The sequence below is a fragment of the Caretta caretta genome, chromosome 11, assembly GCF_965140235.1.
Source record: "Caretta caretta isolate rCarCar2 chromosome 11, rCarCar1.hap1, whole genome shotgun sequence".
Lineage (NCBI taxonomy): Eukaryota > Metazoa > Chordata > Testudines > Cheloniidae > Caretta > Caretta caretta.
Window position 1 is genome coordinate 48,214,621 of NC_134216.1, and position 20,667 is coordinate 48,235,287.

Consider the following 20,667-nt stretch of genomic DNA (forward strand, 5'->3'; position numbering starts at 1 on the left):
TGCCTCTGTTTTGTTCTTAAGTTGATCTTGCAAGGCAAACAGATTTTTACTGAATTCTGTGGGTTAGCCAGACAGTAAGGAGCCTTCTCTTCCCTTGCATCCTGTTCAGGGGCCAGCCACAAGCCTCCTTAAGAATAAAGAAAGTGCTTCCTGCTGGAGCTTTCAGTGATACTAGTCTCCAAAACAGGAGGGGGAAACTTACCTCTTCCTCTTTATCTCCTGCAACACACAGTATAGTTAGGCCTGCTCAAAAAAGAGTTTACTTTTTCAAAGGGTGCTGTTCCAATGTGCACTACCCTGAAGCTGTCCACTCTCTGTAAGCCCCAGAATATGGTTACAGACTTAAAACCCACAATGTTGTGTATACTTCCTTACAGAACAAGGACAAAATATTGCCCTCATTTACACCCATTCAAACCAGTAATATAAACTGGTTTAAAACTGAAGATGGAGATGACATAAAGAAGCAGTACCAAAAACAGAAGGTTGAAGCTGAGATACCTAAAAGAGGCAGGATGGTCAAACAATTAGTAATCTTTTCTTTAAAGTTCTTCATCTCATCATTATCCTGCCAGCTCTCATAATTGACAAACAACTCAAAGGGAGAAATTCAAGAATAAATAGGTGTGAAAAGCATTAAAAGATTAATTTCTTTACCACAGGCACTATTGTTGGTTTCATGATTCAACATTTCTGATTTTCTTAATTTGCAGTAGAAATGAAATAACACAGGATTTGGGTGGGTCAAGTATAAATGTGTATTTAAAAATGAGGGAGAGCTAAGAGGTTTGTTATAAGTATATAACATGCCTGCCTTTGGGCACCAGTAACTTGACTTGCAGTATTTCCTACAAAGGGTTTAGGAAATGTCACAGTATATTTAATTATATTAAGCAGTAGGTATTGATATTTTTAAATGGTGACCATTGTATTAGTGTCTCATATATGTATGTTTTTGGCAAACTAATCTAAGTAGGAGCTTTTATCAAAAGCTAAACCAGAAAGCGTATCTCAAGCATATTATCAGTAATGTCAGCAATGTTCTCAAGGCTCAGTAGGATTTATTTTGTCCTAAAAGTCCATGGTCCTGATTCTGCAAGCAGATCTACATGAGTGGAATCCTGGGCCCCTGTGGAGTTCCATTGAAGTCAGTGACGCTTCACATGGGTTCAAGAGTGGACTCACTTGCAAGATCTAGGTCTATATCTGTTAATTCCTGGAGACTCCAGGACAATCCTGGAGGGTTGGCCCCCTTACTCGCGGTGTATGTGGTGCTGTGTGTGTTACAGTTTCTGGGGGTGGCAGTTTGCTGTGCATGTTAGTCTTGGGTGTGGGAGAGGCTGTTGTGGATGTTAGTCTCCTGGGAGAGAGGGTGTAGGTAGAGTTACCTTGTGTGGGGACAGAAGGGTAAACCTAGATGTAATTCCAACCACAATGCAACTTTGCAACTCCCCCTTCAAGTCATTTACAGTATCACATATAGTAACACATATAGATAAGATTGAGAACATCATTGATAACAAACAGGCATTTGCTTTATCAGCACGTTTTACGAGCCAGTCTTTGTAGTCTGTTTTGTTTAGCCAGTTTTCATTGAATGTGCAGTTTCTGATGCAAGCTGTTTTTTTTTCCGGGGATGTAGTAGGATCACTGGCACCGTCGCCCTGATCTTCCATTATTTAATATGCCTCACACATCTCCTCCCTCTTGCATAACTCAAACCCTCTCTTGCACACATGTGCGGTGTACTTGCGTGTTGGTGGGCAGACAGCTGCTGTATTTTCAACAGTTTTGATATGTTACCGCTTAAACTGTGGAATTGGGAACAATGCAGCATCTTTAGCTGGACACAGAAACTTTTAACATTAGCTATCCTAGTGTATTGTGATACTAATGGAAATCTTTAGATCCCCATACAAAAACAACCTGGCAGATTAAAGTATTTTTCTAGAGCACTGGCAAATCCAGAAAAAGAAAAAAAATGGCCAAGCCAGTCAAGCCCTAGGCCTGGAGTGGTTGTGTGTTACAGTTTCTTGGGATCTGGAGTATGTTGCTGTGTGTGCGTTACAGGCTCATGGGATGGGATTGTGTGTGTTACAGTCTCCCAGCGTATTAGGGAGAGAGGTTGCTGTATGTGTGTTAGAGTCTCACAGTCGAGTTTGCTGTGTGTGTTACAAGGGGGTGGGGATTGCTCTGTGTGTGTGTGTTAGTCTCACAGGGGTATGAGGTCATACGGGTTTCTGTGCCTCTGTTACAGTCTCACAGAGGATGCAGGAGATTGCTGTGTGTGTTACAGTCTCATTGAGTGTGGGGTGATGGGGGTTCCTGTGTGTGTGTGTTAGTCTTCTGTGGTTTGCTGGAGGTTACCATCTCAGGGGAGGGGACAGCAGTTGCTCGGTGTGTTACAGTGTCACAGAGGTTACTGGGGTTTGCTGGGTGTGTTACAGTCAGAGGATGATGGGTGTAGTCAGGTGTGTTAGTCTCACAGGAGTGATGGGGGGTTGTTGGGTGTGTTACAGTGTCACAGAGGGTGATGGGGGTAGCTGGGTGTGTTACATACTCATGGGGGTGAGAGGAGGTTGATGGGTCAGTCTCACAGGTGATGATTGGGGTGTTGCTGTGTGTGTTTGTCTCACAGGGGTGCTGGGTGTATTTCAGTCTCACACGGGCAATGGGGATGTTACTGGGTGTGTTACAGTCTGACAGGTGATGAGGGTTGCTGGGTGTGTTACAATGTCAAGGAGGTGAGGGTAGGTTGCGGGGTGTGTTACAGTCTCAGGGTGGCCATGTGGTGGTTGCTGGGTGTGTCACAGCGTCAGAGGGGTGATGGGGGCGAGCTGGGTGTGACCATCTCGGGGGAAGGGGTCATCTTGCTGGGGTAACGCGGACGAGGGAACCTGATCCGTGCTGGGGAGAAGCCTGAGGTGGGGATGGGGGCGTGGTCAGGGACGAGTCGCTGACTGAGCGCGCTACCGTCAGCGTAACCACGCCTCTTCCTGCCCCGAAGTCACGCTCCCAAGAGATAGCTGCTGGGCAAGGCAGGAAGTGACGTACCCCAGCGCGCCCCGCGGCGGGCCGAATTTCCGCTCCATTTGAAAGTGATCGCCGCGGGGGGCTGCTGCTGTTGTTTCCCACAGTTCCGCGCCCCCAGCGTGATGGCCGCCTTCGCCATGGAGCTGCCGCCGGCCGGTACGCAAGGCTTGGGGGTGGCTCCGGCTGTTGCCGGGGCCAGTGGTGCGGGGCAAGTCGCGGCCGGGGGGGCCTCCGCTGCCAGCCCTCGGAGCTCGTGGGGGAGGCCTGGTCAGGGCGGACGGGACCAGCGTGTCAGCGGCCTTGGCTGTCCGCCGTATGCGGCTCCGGCCGCGCTCTCCACCTGGCCCGTGACCGTATCGCATGGCCGCGCTGGCTCTCCCGTGTCCCGGCTTTTAGCGCTGCCGGTGGGAGAGCTGCTGCTGCGTGGCGGGCCTGGGGCAGGTCCCGCCAGGGCTGCGGGATCCCAGCGCTGAGGGGCGCTTCCCTCCTGTCCTGACGGTGCCAGTAACCGCGCTCAGCACGTCGTGTCATGAAAGCGACGCACAAAAGCTACAGCAGCGCGGGGCCCGACCGTTAACGGTCCGTGGGAGTTAGGGGCTTCGTTACTTTGAAACATCCGGCCCTCAGCGACTGTCGCTCGGGCAGCTGGGGGACTCGGGCGGGGGCGTGACCGCGCCGGGAGACGCAGCGGGGCAGCCAGTGAGGGAGCTGGCATGAGGACCTGGAAGTTCCTGGTTCCATCCCTGCGGTGGGAGCGCTCTGTGCTGCAGAATGAAACGAGGAGGAAAAGTAAAGTTGGTGCTTGTTTCTTTAAAGTGATAAGAAATAGCACAGCTGCTGTGGTCACAGAAAATGCGGGTTTAGCTGGTATTGTTTCTGATTATAAAAGTAAATCCGTAATGAGAAAAGTTCTTTCATATCAGTTTCACAGCACTAATTTGAACTTCCTTGTAGCTTTCCTTCAGACAGCTCCTTTATCCTTAGGAACTGCGGTATGCTGAATCACTAACTTTTCTGAATTCTTCAACTTTCTTTTACTAATGCAGGAGCTGAACCAATGACTCTTGGTTCCCCGACCTCTCCAAAGCCAGGAGCTGGTGCTCAGTTCCTACCTGGATTTTTAATGGGCGATTTACCAGCTCCAATGACTCCACAACCTCGCTCTTTAAGTGGCCCTTCTGTTGGTGTGATGGAAATGAGGTCTCCTTTACTTGCAGGTGAATAATTTTACTATGAAGCCTTTTGTAGAAGCAGCTGTGTCTTTTTTTTTATTTAAAAAAAGGCTAGCTTTGATTTACCAATCCAGTGATTTTTGTTACAAATTTGAGTCTGTCGTTTTCCAAACTGTAGTTGCTAAAGATGGCCTCAAACATATTCAGTTGAGTTTAAATAACCAATTATTGCAAATAAGTCTTAAACAAGTTTCATGGTGATTTAAGTATGACTGTTTCAATCTAACAAAATTTCCTCCAGAGGTACAATGTGAGTCTCTGCTGGTATAAGATCAGTCTAAGGTCGGGCATTTGACTTGTCAAAAATAATTGGTCAGTTGACTGGTCATAAATGGTCAAACATTTTAAAGTACTAATTAATGTAATTGGTAAAGTGGAAGTAACTTGAGAAAAAAACTTCTATATGAAATAGTATAGTGCTGGCATAAACAGCTCTAGCAAAGTGTGACCAAATTCGCTTTCCTGGTCATAGGGTACCTCCAATAACTGATTTGATGAACATCTGAAGACTTTCTAGGCGTAGGAGTTTTCAATACTGAACTAGGTAGAGTAGCAAAAATCTTATAAGAGGATGAAGAAATGGAATTGGCTTAACTCCCTGCCCGAGCCCCCTGCCGCACCCTGCACACCTCCTGCACCTCAACTCCCTGCCCTGAGCCCCTGCCGCACCCTGCACCCCCTGGGGGCAGGGAGGGGGCAGAGTTGGGGTGGGGACTTTGGGGAAGGGGTTAGAATGGGGGCGGGGAAGGGATTGGAAGAGGTGGGGTGGGGCCTCATGGAAGGGGTAGAGTGGGGGCGGGGCCGGGGGCAGCAAGGGGTGGGTGTCAGTGTTGCGGCCCTTGGGCCAATGCACTAGTCCTCATGTGGCCCTTGTGGTCATTTGAGTTTGAGACCCCTGAGCTAGGCCGATGGAAGTATCTCCATCACTAGAGGTTAGGTAACTATGATGGTCAGCATTGGAGGTGGATTTTTCACAACACCAAGCACCATAGCTATGTTAACCTAAATTTTAATTGTAGACCAGGCATGTGTGATCAAGACCTTAAGCAGGCTTACTTACAGATGGCACCATCATTGAGTCAAAAAGGTAGTTCTGCTGCCTACATCAGGCTGGACTGAACAGCACCCTGCTCTGGGCCGTCTGGAGTGGCCTTGGTTAAACAATATAATTGTTAATGTTTTAAATGATATTTACATCCCTAATTCAATCTATACTAAAGGGAGTTTGGTTTCCCCACAGGTAGATTGCTGGTAAAAGTAACTGCTCTGCTTGTTGGGAAATTGTTCGATGAAAGCAGTGGTCTGTTGTGAATAAAATGAAGCTTTTGGAAACTCTTGATTTAAAATACAGTATTTTTAAGGAAGACAGTACTATTAAATCTGCCTGAGAAATTGTACGTAGATATAACTGTCGTTGGGGAAGAACTAAAAATCCTTTTCAGGATATGTCAGAGGTCTCTCTGAATGTTTGTTTTGTGAGGTGCCTATCAGCTACATTAGGTGAAGGCTGTCAAGTTAAATTGGGCCTATATGGGAAAATGTTTGATTACATAGGCCTGTAGTAATATATATCTACTTTTCCTGGCTACTGGGAAAATTGTGTGATTCTGTTCTCCATCCTGATAACTGGGTGGGTAGTTGCATTACCCAGAAGAATGCAATACTATGTCGGCTTTTCTCCCTTCCTTAGACACATTTACCAGCTTCTAATCTCTAAATCAATGTATTCAATGTCCCAGATGAAGTAGGAAGTATTTGTTTCACTGAATCAACTGTGGGTATAGTGTGAGTAGTACACTAGTGCCACTGGGCAAAGGTTCCATTATGGAGGAGGGGGTTAAAAGTGCAGAATGCAGTACTGACATGTTCTGTCCCCTTTGAGCTATTGTGTCAATATTTCAGTATAACTTGTCTAAATATCACTTTGGACTGAAATGTGCTGTTACTTTCAGCTATTAAACTAATTGATTAGCTTTTTTTAAGTGTTCATAAATAGAAATTGCAGAGGTTTAATCTGCATTGTCCATTAAGGACTCGGGGCTCCTGATTTTTTTAAAAATACAAACTCTACCAACACAAATTTAGAATAACAAGATAGGTTTGACTTAATCCTCTGAAATTAGGAGTTACTGCAACAGAGAATAAATTACCACAGATTTGACACCCCGCTAGACCGTGAAAGTAGGGCTTCTGCCTAAATTTTGAGGGATGTATCCCCATCAAAACTCTCAATTGCCATGTAGATATACCCCTGCTTTCTGCGGCTCACAAATAATTCATTTGTTTATAGGGAGTCTTGTAGTGCAGGATTGAGAAATACATTTGAATTGGATAGCCAGAGAACTTTTAATTTAGACATTATTGACTCGAGCACGCCCATGTAAGTGCTCTCTTGGGTGCATCAAGGTTCTTTAAATCAGTTTAATTTCTTGAGCTACTCCTACTAAATATCCTTGTGTTATGGTGGAACCCAGAGGTTCCAGTCAGATTTGTGGCCCTGTTTTGGTTAATGCTGTATAAATTCATAGGCAGTTAGTCTTTGCCCCAAAGAGCGTACAATCTAATTTATGACATGACACAAATATTACAAATTGGAGAGAAGAGAGAGTTTAACTGCATGCACACCTTAATGTTTCAAAATCCTTGATGATTACTCATATAGATGTCTTAATCTCCAGTGGCCCTTTATTGTTGTTGGTTAAGCTTTCATGAAATCTGTTTCATGCTGTAGTGAAGTTGGTTAACATAAAATGACTGTTGTGAATACTACATTGTTACTCTGCCATAAAAAAGCAAGAGGTAACTGTGGAAAAACAATTGTTAAATAACATTAGAAATCAGAAGAAAATGAAAAGGAACATCTACATTGATTTAGGTTAGATGGGTTTAGAAGTCCTTCTAATTTTGACATTGCAAAAATCAGTGCAATTGTTGTAAACTGATCCTAGAAAGTAGTCTTGTGTCTTTAGGTAGTGTAGTTCACTACCTACCTTTTTTATGACACTTTTTTTTAAGAAATGTGTGATTATCCTGTTGTACACTCATACTATGGTAATCTAAGTGCAAACAGTCCTCAAATCCTGCTATTGTACTATGTCCAGATACATTAGGCATCTAGCATTTCATATGTTGTCCAAGCATCAACAGTGAAACCATGTGACAAATTAGGGTTGGGATGTTTGTATTACGAGCTTAATACTAAAACTTGTATATTAATACTATTTTTCTGACAAACTACACGGACCACACTCTGACAGCATCCACAGAAAGGCAAACCAAAATGCTAAATTTTCCATCGAGTGGATTGTAATCAAAACTCGCATCATATAATCTTTGAAGATACCGGATCTATTCCCCTATTGCTATAGTGTTGTGCCATACAGTATTTTTTCATGCTGTGTTCTGTATAACTTTAAATGTTATAAGCAGCAAATCTTCACTACTACTTCACTGGAAGACCATTGTGTAATTATTAGGGACTGGGTTCTGATATCCTTCCTCATGTTGAGTAGTACTTTCCTCTGTAAAATGTCCCATTTACTTCAATAGGGACAACTGAAGGAGTTAAAGTGCTACTCGGAGTGAGTGATGGTATCAAAATCTGGCCCTTTGATATATCCGATTCTGAAACAAGTGCACTGAAAACTGTCCAACAAAGTGGTTAAACAGTCTGTTCTTAGTTTATAGATATTAGGTGTTCTTGGGGGGACAATTAGAAAACTAACTAGGCAGTCTATGATCAGATGATTGCTAACTGTTTGAATGTCAAAAGGCTAGAGTTTCAAAATTAATCTGGTGGAGTACATGGAAATGATAGGCTTTCTGCTTGCTCCTTTCCATTGCAGGTGGATCTCCTCCACAACCAGTAGTTCCTACACATAAGGATAAAAGTGGTGCTCCCCCTGTTAGAAGTATATATGATGAATTATCTAGTCCAGGACTTGGATCTACACCTCTAACCTCAAGAAAACCAGTAAGTGGTAATCTTAAAGGTTAGTTGCAAAGCTAAACTAAAATTTCAGTTAATCTAGGTAGTGAATGTCTTTACTTCCCAGGTTGGGTGCAGGCATTTGATTCATACAATTTTTATTTCAGTGTTGAATGCCTCTCATGCTCTGGTTAGTGAGGGGCTTCAGCTCCTGAATCTTAACTTACCTCAATTTTCACTTTAGTCTGGTTGACAGCTGGTTAGTCTGACAAACAAGCACTGCAATATTAGCATGTATCTCCTTTCATTTTTTCCCTCTTCCTCCATATGACTTTGGAGGGTAAAATATAAAAACAAGGAATTTCTCTTGAAACAAAACACAGTCAAGTCAGACCAGAAGTTACATATCTTTATATGTTTGTCACAGCTTAATTAAGACTTAAAATACAGGAAGACAAAATATTTTAAGGTTTGTTTTTTTGGGGGGGAGGGGGTATCAATAATGCAACAAAAAGTTAGCGTAAATGAGATGGCAGTATTCTGTCAAAGCATTGGGGGCACTGCCAGCAATAGCAAGTCATCTTCATGCTTTTCAATTAAATTCTGTTGAGTGAAATGCCTGGTTAAACTTTCAGTTTCTGATACTAACAGGCCAGAGTAAGATTTCAGGGTCAATTCAGTAACCTGTCAGTCAGCCTCTTAATCCATAATGATAAGAGAGCAAATACTTTCACTAGAAAATTCTCTTCTATTGCTAAAGAGAACTGACTTACTCTGTGGATTGTGTACTTGGTCCTGCATAGAACATAGGCATGTTTTCTGGCATAAGGGTCTTATAAACTGAAAACTTAGTTATTTTATGAAGGGGAGAAGCCACTAATGTAGACTGAAGGGCTGGAGACTTCATAGAATGCATACTAGTTCTGTCACTATAGTTAATAGCTCCTGTTAAATTTAAAAGTACTTCTGTTTTCTTAATCGTATTTTATATTTAAGAAAAAACATGCTGCTTTAATGTTGAAAGGACATTGTTGAAGCCCTTACTTAAAACACTGAAAGTTCCTTTTAAGAGACCTAACCTTCTAAATACTCTGTTTCAGTTTGGAAGGGGGAAAGAAGAGAATAGCTAGCATAGGGTAAAAGTCGGTCAAGGGTAGGTAATGCAACTGAGTAGTGTTGGTATACCGCAGCTGTTGCCGAAGTTTACAACTGAGTGAGGGGAAGGGGACATAACTAACTTAAAACACTGATAGACACAAGGGAGGCTTCTCATTTGATATGTTCTTTGTGAATATTTATTAAGCCGTTGTGGTAAGTTATGTTTACTCTTCAAAATAATGAAAGGTCTTTGGGTATAAATGCAAAATACTTATTCATTTTTGGCAAAACATTACTGACTTTATAGGAAAGCTGACTACTTCAGTAGTTCAGAGGTCCCTAAATCTGTGGTGTGGGTAGATGTCCCTATTGTATGATGATCAGTTGCTGTCTAAATGGCAACAGCCTTCTGAACAAATTTATAAGCAGTATGTTGTTCATAATGTTTCCCCAATGTGAAATAGTTACTAGAGGAGTTCACTGTGTAAAAGAATAGGAGTTAGATACTTTTAGTCAGAAGACCCATAGGCAATTGCACTTTATTCCACAAGGATAAACAGTGAAGTAAGCTCTTCATCATCTACCAATTGAGGGTTATTTGGATATACAAGGAATTACTAGGTTATATGAATTTAAACAAATGCCGAAGCAAAATGTTCAGTAACTTTATTGCATATCAGGATCCACTTACTGGGTATGCACAGTTATTTCACTAACTGCAAGCAGAAGAATGTTTGTTTGCTTTAAATTGATACTGGGGCAAAAATTTAACCTTTTCTCCTGATTTTTATCAAGTGGGCTAAAACTGGTCTTTCCTGACTATGAAAAGACTGTACCTGCAACTATGACTTGTTACTTTTCTGTATTTTAATGCAGCCCAGCTTTTCTGTAACGCAGAGTCCATTGGTTGGAGCTATGCCAGCAACCCCTGGAACAGGTAGACATTCTGTCAAACTGCTTGCTATACTTTTGTTAGCATGGTAGAGGGCCAACTCTGTCTGAGCTTTCACTTTTTTTGTAAATTGCCTTGCAAATAAGTAGCATTCTTTCCGCTTGCAAGTGACAAATGTGAGCAGGAAAGTACTGCCTTGTTTGTTAGAGTACTGCAGATAGAACAAGAACAAGGAGCTGATCCTGGGAACTACAGGCCAGTCAGCCTCACTTCAGTCCCTGGAAAAATCATGGAGCAGGTCCTCAAAGAATCAATCCTGAAGCACTTGCATGAGAGGAAAGTGATCAGGAACAGCCAGCATGGATTCACCAAGGGAAGGTCATGCCTGACTAATCTAATCGCCTTTTATGATGAGATTACTGGTTCTGTGGATGAAGGGAAAGCAGTGGATGTATTGTTTCTTGACTTTAGCAAAGCTTTTGACACGGTCTCCCACAGTATTCTTGTCAGCAAGTTAAGGAAGTATGGGCTGGATGAATGCACTATAAGGTGGGTAGAAAGCTGGCTAGATTGTCGGGCTCAACGGGTAGTGATAAATGGCTCCATATCTAGTTGGCAGCCGGTATCAAGTGGAGTACCCCAAGGGTCGGTCCTGGGGCCGGTTTTGTTCAATATCTTCATAAATGATCTGGAGGATGGTGTGGATTGCACTCTCAGCAAATTTGCGGATGATACTAAACTGGGAGGAGTGGTAGATACGCTGGAGGGGAGGGATAGGATACAGAAAGACCTAGACAAATTGGAGGATTGGGCTAAAAGAAATCTGATGAGGTTCAATAAGGATAAGTGCAGGGTCCTGCACTTAGGACGGAAGAACCCAATGCACAGCTACAGACTAGGGACCGAATGGCTAGGCAGCAGTTCTGCGGAAAAGGACCTGGGGGTGACAGTGGACGAGAAGCTGGATATGAGTCAGCAGTGTGCCCTTGTTGCCAAGAAGGCCAATGGCATTTTGGGATGTATAAGTAGGGGCATAGCGAGCAGATCGAGGGACGTGATCGTTCCCCTCTATTCGACATTGGTGAGGCCTCATCTGGAGTACTGTGTCCAGTTTTGGGCCCCACACTTCAAGAAGGATGTGGATAAATTGGAGAGAGTCCAGCGAAGGGCAACAAAAATGATTAGGGGACTGGAACACATGAGTTATGAGGAGAGGCTGAGGGAGCTGGGATTGTTTAGCCTGCAGAAGAGAAGAATGAGGGGGGATTTGATAGCTGCTTTCAACTACCTGAAAGGGGGTTCCAAAGAGGATGGCTCTAGACTGTTCTCAATGGTAGCAGATGACAGAACGAGGAGTAATGGTCTCAAGTTGCAGTGGGGGAGGTTTAGATTGGATATTAGGAAAAACTTTTTCACTAAGAGGGTGGTGAAACACTAGAATGCGTTACCTAGGGAGGTGGTAGAATCTCCTTCCTTAGAGGTTTTTAAGGTCAGGCTTGACAAAGCCCTGGCTGGGATGATTTAACTGGGAATTGGTCCTGCTTTGAGCAGGGGGTTGGACTAGATGACCTTCAGGGGTCCCTTCCAACCCTGATATTCTATGATTCTATGTAGTTATTCATCTGTTCCTTGCAGTAGAACTTCTCCATGCTGTATTGAACACAGAGGCAGAGGTGGCTGTTCTTAAGGAATGCTATGGAGGATGACAGATGGTGCCACCATTCTAAAGCCTCCTCATTTCCTTGTATGAACCCAGCAGCTTCTTGTAAAGCTTTCTGTTGGGTTCTTTGTTCCCATAATAGGCTCTGCAGAGTAGTTGTAGGATCAGAATTTGGCCCCATTTTTAGTAGCAGCAGACAAAGGTGTGGTAAGTAGCTCAGTCACAGAGCTTAGCAACATGTTTGCAAATTTCACTAGTCTGAAGTGTGAATTAATGTTGTTTTACTGTGTTTATGAAAATAAATCGGCTAATTTTTCCTACTAAAATAATCTTCATATCAAATTTATACTCTTAGGTGCCTAGCTTTCTACACTACTCTGACTAGCTTAGTTACAGTAGCAATTCATTGAAATCAATCCTATTTCAATTTAACAGCCACAGGTGTATTTAGTCCTGCAAGTATTGGACAGCCCAGAAAGACTACACTGTCTCCTGCTCAGCTGGATCCTTTCTACACTCAAGGGGATTCTTTAACCTCAGAAGATCATCTTGATGACACCTGGGTAACTGTATTTGGGTGCGTGATCTGCAGCATTTTTCTAAAATCTGATGGCAAAGTCCTTATACTTGGCTATTCTGTTTGAGTACCTGTACATGGAGATGTACAATCTATACATCACTGAAAAAATGCATGAGTTTTAATTACTTTAATTTTCTAGACTACAGTACACTGAAATTTAACTTGCTTCTTAGGAAGTGGGTGAGAGTGGGGAGTGCAAGAAGCAGCAATAGAACATTGTGTTGGGGTACTAGCAATCATAGGACTCGATTCTCAAAGCCAGGAGACAGCAAGTGAATACATCTGCTAAATAGTAAAGTGGCTTCCGTGGGGAATCTGCATATCATTATCTTCATGCAAGAGTGTAGATGATGGTGAGCCAATAAGATCTAGGACATTCTGGTATCTTAAATACTGTTTCAGAATCAGTGCTTAATGAACAGTTCAGCTGATCTTGCACTTTTGGGAACTCTGCCAAGGAGTTTCAGCAAAACATTATAGAATATTTAGTGTGTTCTATAATAGTCTCTCACTGATCAGCATTTTGAGTATGTTGTCTTTTGCTTTCAGGTTTCCTCAAGCATCTGCTTCATATATTCTACTACAGTTTGCACAGTATGGAAACATTTTAAAGCATGTGGTAAGTCTTATGTTGACTTATCTTCTAAAACATATGCTAAGTTGTTCATTCTTCAAATACTAAATTTCACTACTTCCAACCAAAACCGAGACAGATGTCCAATACAGGAAACTGGATGCATATTCGGTATCAGTCCAAACTGCAAGCCCGGAAAGCCTTAAGCAAAGACGGAAGGATTTTTGGCGAATCTATCATGATCGGAGTCAAGCCTTGTATAGATAAAGTAAGTTAGCCATCCATTCTGTATGGAGTAACAAATTAATTTATAAGGTATCTTTGTTTTGGTCTGTCCCTTGCTTTTCCTCTTCCAGAAGCATGTACATGGATGGGGATGGGGAGTGGGGGGTGGGGAAGGGTTCATATGTTAAATCAGGTGGCATACATCAGTAGTAGTCCTTTGTTATCTGAGGACTTAACATGGAAACTATAACGGTGTACAGCAGTGCTGCACCACACTTAGGGCTGTGAAGGGAGTATGCTGGTTCATCTAAAACTGTAAGGGAAATGTAGCTGGGTAGAATGCATTTACCTGAGTTGGAATTTGATTCACTAAGATTAACACTTTGCTGGTTACTAGCTACTACAGTTAGTAGTTCTGCAATTTCACATTTGAGTTCCTTCAGAACTCTTGGGTGAATACCATCTGGTCCTGGTGACTGATTACTGTTTAGTTTATCAGTTTGTTCCAAAACCTCCTCTAATGATACCTCAATCTGGGACAGTTCCTCAGATTTGTCACCTAAAGAGAATGGCTCAGGTTTGGGAATCTCCCTTATATCCTCAGCCGCGAAGACTGATGCAAAGAATTCATTTTGTTTCTCTGCGATGGCCTTATCCTTAAGTGCTCCTTTAGAATCTCGATCATCCAGTGGCTCCACTGGTTGTTTATCAGGCTTCCTGCTTCTGATGTGTATATAGAAATTTTTTTGCTATTACTTTGAGTCTTTGGCTAGCTTATAGACTTCGGCAAGTATATAGCTCCCCATCCAAGTCAGTACAGTCACAACACTTGGTAATTGTCTCCTCTACACTAAGAGGAAAGCATGCCTACCTGTTCGTTTAAAACACCAATTCCTGCAGCACTCTGGTCATCTTGGCAGTCTCATCTATATACTTGCTTGAGCTGACTATGCTGTCAGCTGTAATGCGATTCAAGCGTGGCTGTAAAACATCTAAAGGGAAGAGGTTAAGCTACGTACCAGACTAAAGGGGGTGAGGGATGAGCAGGAATAAAATAGGACTGGGGAAATACAATTGAATGGGAGTAAGCAAACAAACGATTCAGCTCGGAAAATCCTGTAAACAGGACTGAGACCTATTCTTGCCCCAGCTCTAATGGGCTGGCTGTCAAGAAGCTTGTCTTGTGTTGCAGAATCAAAAAATGGGGGGGGGGGAATCTTTTGAAAGCCAAAATATAAATCTTTGTTCTGGAAAAAGCCATCGGATCACTAACTCTACAGATAACCCCGGGATTGTTTGGCAGTAGACTTATGGAAGGATGAAGGGTTGAGGTAACGCTACCCAGGTTTGAATCCAAAAATTTAGGTATTTAACGCCCAAGGTTGGACCACTGCAAGCTTGTTGAGACTTGCTTTTAGTTTATTTATAAATCACTAAAATCATGTTGTCTGTACTGTTTTCAAATTTGGTCATGACATTATCTTTAGTTCACCACTAGCTTATACTAGCATCATACAGTTCTTTTACATAAGCTTTTTTCTTACTGCTGCTCTGTGCGCTAATGTTCATCATAGAACATGTACTGGTAGTTCAGTGTCTGCTATACTGTGTAAATATCTTACATACTCTTCATTGAATACATAGTGGAAACTTTTAGAGTCATGGTGCATCTTGAGCTATTGGGGTATTACTTTTTGTCAAATCAAATCCAGTTACTGCAGTAACTGGAATTAAACTGATATGCACCTAGTATTTGCTTCCAATTTATTAAAATAGCCTATTTTCCCCCCTCTTTCAAGAGTGTGATGGAAAGTTTTGACAGAGGCTCTGCATCCTCCATGTCTTCAGTCTTCACGCCACCGACAAAAAACTTAGGCACACCGATGCAGCCTGCAAGTACTCCAAGGATTTCTACAATGAGACCTCTTGCAACAGCATATAAAGCTTCCACTAGTGACTATCAGGTATTTTGAGAAGGTAGAGAGCGAGAGAGGTTACCAAATACTTAAGCAGATTTCCAAAAAAGGAATTTGTATTCTTCTTGACTTTCTCAAAGTAAACTGCAAAAGAAACAACTAAGCCAAAAAAGACACGCTGAATGCATATTTGTACTTTCTGTGCTGAGTAGTGGGGACATCAGCACATTGTTCTAGACTTAACTCATTTTTCATCTCTACCTGTAGTTTGCTCCTTTCCCACTTGTCAAGGCAGTTTTTTCAAACTTGCCAACATAGCCTATCCATCTGTCAAAAAGCTTTCAGAGTGACCTTTTTAGAAAGCCAGTTTCTTACCTCATCTGTCCATTCCAAGAAGTTGAATTTGTGTTGAGATGCCCTTAGATGCCCATTTTTACAGTCATAGTAATTCTAAGAGCTGGGGTGTGTAAATAGAATGAATGCATGCTGGCTGACCAAGTGTTTTTGTTTCTTCTAGGTGGTTTCTGACAGACAAACCCCAAGGAAAGATGAAAGTATTGTATCTAAAGCTATGGAATACATGTTTGGCTGGTAGCAAGCAATGGAAAGTATTACACTAAAACACAGTTAGGGCTACAAATAAACTGCCAGCTTCCTGGTTAGTTGTATAACCACTCATGGCAGTATTTCAGCTTCCCTTCACACCAGTTATGCCTTCTGAGAGGAGAATTCAGCAGACATTGTTTGCACTTTAAATGATGACAATGTACACAGCATTTTAAGATGTTAATCTTAAACTAATCAGTGTAAATACAAGTGGTCTTGTGCTGTTTGTGCTCTAGTGATTGCATGACTTCAGGAAAAAAGTCAGTACTGATTTGCTATAAGTTATGGAATTGTGTTAATTATACTTTCCAGTAAAGTGAGAATGTATAAATGATAACTCAGTTTACTGTTTCCCAATAATGTAACAATGTTTCTTAATCTTTTCTGGAAAGATGGTAAGTTTTTTCTGCAGGATGAACACTATGTATTCTAGTAATATAAGGGATTTTTCTTGGGCTACCAATTTTAAAATGAATGTTTTAAATTTTAATTTGGATGCTGTTTAATACTTCTCTGTTTATATAAAGTTCATCTTGGAGTCCCATTCTAAATTTTCATAACAGCCTTTTAAACTTTTTAACTTAAAGTTTCTTAATAAAAGTTAAGAGTTTGCAAAGTTGAGTTCTTTTTAAAAGCTTGAGTGACCCATGTGTTCATGAACTTCCCATTTGTCTCACAGGCGTATTGCATGTACCACCTGAACTTACACAGCACTGTGTCGGGTTCAGGTAGCCAGTCAAACAAAATGGGTGGATTTAATTTGCATAAATTGGAATTGGTAACATATTAAGATTTAAATTTGGACTTACTAAGAAATTAACATAGTAGTGCACTGTGCCACTTATCAATACCTTATGCTTTATTTAGAAAAGGTCAAAAATATGCGACACAAACGTGTATGTTTCACTGGGACTAAAATACATCCTCCACTTAAGTGCACAGGACATGCCTGCTTTTAAGCATGTTCAGCACACTACAGTTTGAAACAAGCAGTTAAAAATATCTAATTGCAATTGCAAGTGGAAAAAAATGGCTAAACTGTAACTTGGCCAGAACAAAGACTAAGCTAATTGCTGCAAGGGGCCAGAGCCTTTTACATCATAAGACTTTCTAATGAAGAAGCTATTTCTGCTGTGTTGGCAGAATAGTAAATCAAAGGGTAGAGTGTCGTCTTTTGAATTACCAACATACTCTCCTTCAGTACCCAGAACTTTCCGGAGAGGTGGCCTATCCGGGACTGAGGAGGCTTCATCCTATATTATGTGAGATCCATGATCATAGATTGAGAGATGGCTAAATACAGCTGATTTTTTTCCCCACGTATACTCAAAGGGAAAAATCTTGCCTCCGTACACTACTATCCCTACATCCTTGTTTCTAGTATCTTCCTCCAACTCAAGCTATTTGACAATATCACATTTTGACACACACAGTTACAAACTTCATCCTGACTCTGTAAATTTCCCTTTCTCAAGGTACCTGAGAGGAAACTTCTCTCCCCTCAATAAGCTTAATGTATTTCAATTAGTGTTGGGCTCTAGTAATAACTCCTCAGAATTCAGTTCTACAGCTGATGGCAACCCCTTTGCTCACATGATTCAAGAGGGACATTTCCGTAGCTTGGGGCAGCATGTGGCTCAGTGCACCACTGATATTCGTATCCCAGCAGTTTGTACTTGGTTCCAGAGTATATCAAAGAAGGTGCATGAGTCTTTACTCCCAAATAGAAACCAACTGTACATGGTACATCCTAGATCTTATGCAATGTGGGGAACATAAAACAGCGTGGAACATGTGCAGCCTTAAGCGTTGTCTAAATATGTATTGCACCAGTTTAAGATAAATTGGCTTTTAAACTGACTTAAACCAGTGCAAAATCCAGCACAGACACTATTGGTTTAAGAGTAGCTAATGGTGGTTTAGCTTCAGCTTGTTCTTAATTGACTTCAGGCTAATTTGATATGAAGTGCCCACATAGCTTTGTTCACTAGTTTAACTGTATCAGTTTTAAATAACCTTTATACAAGTAGTTTCATCTGCTTAACTAGACCAGCCCTGTGCTCCTTTGGAAACTATTATATTGTGTATAATAGCTGGTGCTTAGTAAAGAGCTGCCCTTTTGTTGGAATCTAAACAGGACAAGCAATCACCTGTTGACTGTTAATCGGTATGTTGGGTTCCAGTTGCTCCTTAATTGCAGTCCCCAATACACCTGCTCAAAATGCAGTACCCTCTCTCTGGCCTGTGCTTCCAAACAGCCTGTTAAACAGATGAGCCCATACAGAAAACAGGTAATGAAACTATTTTCTGACAACTAGCAAATTACAATCTTTCCTCCTATAAGCCGAAATGACTTCCACAGGATTCTTGGTGTATTACTTGTATTTAGCTGCTCACTTCTGATCTCCTGAGTTCCACTTGGATCCATCTCCTTTCTTGCTCACTCTCCCTACCTTCACTGAACTTAGACCTCAAGATCATTTGTTCACTAAATAAACTGCTGAACAGTTTGATGGCTCACACCATTCCAAATACCAGATTTAAATTTCTTGACTGCTGCTGTTCTGTTGTCTTGCTTCTCATGAAGTTTAGGATGACTTTTCCTGCCCAGACTGGCACCTTCACACACTTTTTTTTTTTTTCTTATTGATGCTGTCTGTACATTAAAACTGCCTAGGAATGTTGGATATTGGTTCACTTCTCTCTGTAGGCAGGGAGAAAACATGCTCAGGATCAAAGAATCAATATACTTTGCTTCTACTGTCTAACTTTGGCTGTTGTGTTGCTGATCTAGGTTCTTCCTGGAGTGACTTGGATTTGTATCACACGCTTGTTACAATAAGTGTTTCCAAATCGTGTCTCATAGTGTGCTGAGTAGCTGTAGTCATTTTGTTTGTAGACTAGCTCACTATGAATGTAGTAAGAATTATCTAATGTCTTATACACCCAAAACATTACACAAAATGCTCATTTTCAAAATATGTTGTTGGCAAAAGAAAGCATCTCTAGTTTACAAATAAAGAACCTGAGTGCTAAGGGGAGGATTTTCAAAAGTGCATTTAGAGTGTTGTAGCCCTGTTGGTTCCAGGATGTTAGAGAGACAGGGGGTGAGAGAATCTTTTTCTGGACCAGCTTCTGTTGGTGAAAGATACAAGCTTTTGATATCCATGGGTCCTGTACATGCCTGTTACCACATGTGTGTCTCACCCAGTGCACTAAATGCCCAACAGTTATGTGGGTGAAACCAGACAATCCCCACATTCTTGAATTAATTCAGAAAAATAAAAGACTAAACCACTATATTACCTGTGGGTGAACACTTTTCCCAAAACAGTTACTCCATATCTGATATCTGACCTCTCAGTCCTCTTCCTCAAAGGAAATCTGCTCAACACCTTCGAAACATGAGCCTGGGAGCTTAAATTGGTAACTCTGCTAGATTCTAAAAATCATGGTCTGAATAAAACACAGGAGTTATGGCTTATTATAAGAATCTTTAACCCACTAGCTCTTTTTTTTTTTTTTTTGGTCCTATTTTTGTCCTGCAGCGATGTTAATGGGCTGCTTTACCTTGAATGGTATGTGTGTTAACTACTTATACTAAACATTCTGTTCCATCTTGTATTTAGCTGTGACATTCTGAGTACTTTTCCAGACCTGCAGAAGAGCTCTGTGTAAACTCAAAAGCTTGTGTCTTTCACCAACAGAAGTTGGTCCAATAAAAGATATTACCTCACCTACCTTGTCTCTCTCAAGAGACTTCCAGGGACTTATGCTCCTAAATCCCACAGGTGCTTTGGAATATCTCCAGCCTTATTTTGTCAAGGTCAGATGGTGAGTTACAGGGAGAACTGGCATTAGAAATTTAGGAGTTGTTCCTGTCCTGTGCACTTACTTAGTACTGCTGCTTTAAAATGGAAAAGTATAGTTACAGTGATAGCTGACTTGCCTGTAATTAAGGGGCCATTTTGTAAAATTACTACAAGCTACTCTTAGTATGACCTTTTTATGAGTGATGTACCCAAACAGTTGGATGCTAATACTTTAATGTAACCACTGAATTTATTAACTTTAATCTGGGATATTGCGGATTATGTACTATAGGTATTTTATGATTTTCAAACAACACTTTGTACTTTTGGATAATTTAAGCATTATGCCCAGATGTTCAGACACTCTCGTCTTAACCTATGTATTACATAATGTTAACATTATCTTTAATAAATTTTTTAAAATCTGTTCTTATCGATATTCAGTGTCAGTTTCCCCCTAGGCCCCAATCCTGCAAACTGAAATGTATTCAGCGCCATTGACTTCAATGGGCCTTTGTGCTGACTGGGAGCTCTACCCACATGTGATCAAGGCTATAATTTTAAACAATTTTTTTCATAAATATTCAACATATTGTTTAATCTTTCCTGCTGCTACAACTGAGTCAGTTTAGTCAAAGGCTTGATTGTCATATCTACTCCTATGTCCTAATTCTATACAGTTTTAAATTCTTCATTAGTAGGGTCCTGTAGCCTCTGCTATTTCATATCCATTTCATGAACAATTTAGTTGGCAGTGTCCTTTTTGCTGGCAAGTTGTTCGTTGCTGGATAATAGATGAGAACATAACCACCTCTCATCCCAAAATTTACAGCCTGCTTTTAGATAACTTTCAATGTGGTAACTTTTTGCCCAGATGGACAACTATAGAACACAACATGAATGATCAAAAGTTATTTTAACTGTGGTATGTGTTCATTTCTCTAACCGAAAATACAGTTTCTACTTCATGTTGCAGACTATCTCCACCTTGTGGCAGCTTTTTAGAACTGTCCGGTGTGCTAGCTTTATAATTGAATTGGAGGTTTAACTGCTGTTGTATGAAGTTTATCTTGATTTACCAGTACAGATGCTCTATTAAACCTATGTGCAT

General features: G+C 41.4%; 1 protein-coding gene across 1 annotated transcript; it reads left to right on the forward strand.

The window, feature by feature from the left end:
• The first annotated feature begins 3,035 nt into the window (after positions 1–3,035).
• NUP35 (nucleoporin 35) lies at positions 3,036–19,983 on the forward strand. The gene is made up of 9 exons (XM_048869086.2): positions 3,036–3,189; positions 4,080–4,250; positions 8,111–8,238; positions 10,168–10,228; positions 12,279–12,420; positions 12,973–13,042; positions 13,137–13,265; positions 15,022–15,186; positions 15,656–19,983. The coding sequence occupies exons 1-9, from the start codon at positions 3,156–3,158 to the stop codon at positions 15,731–15,733; spliced, it is 978 nt and encodes a 325-aa protein (XP_048725043.1). The 5' UTR covers positions 3,036–3,155; the 3' UTR covers positions 15,734–19,983.
• Positions 19,984–20,667: the final 684 nt, after the last annotated feature.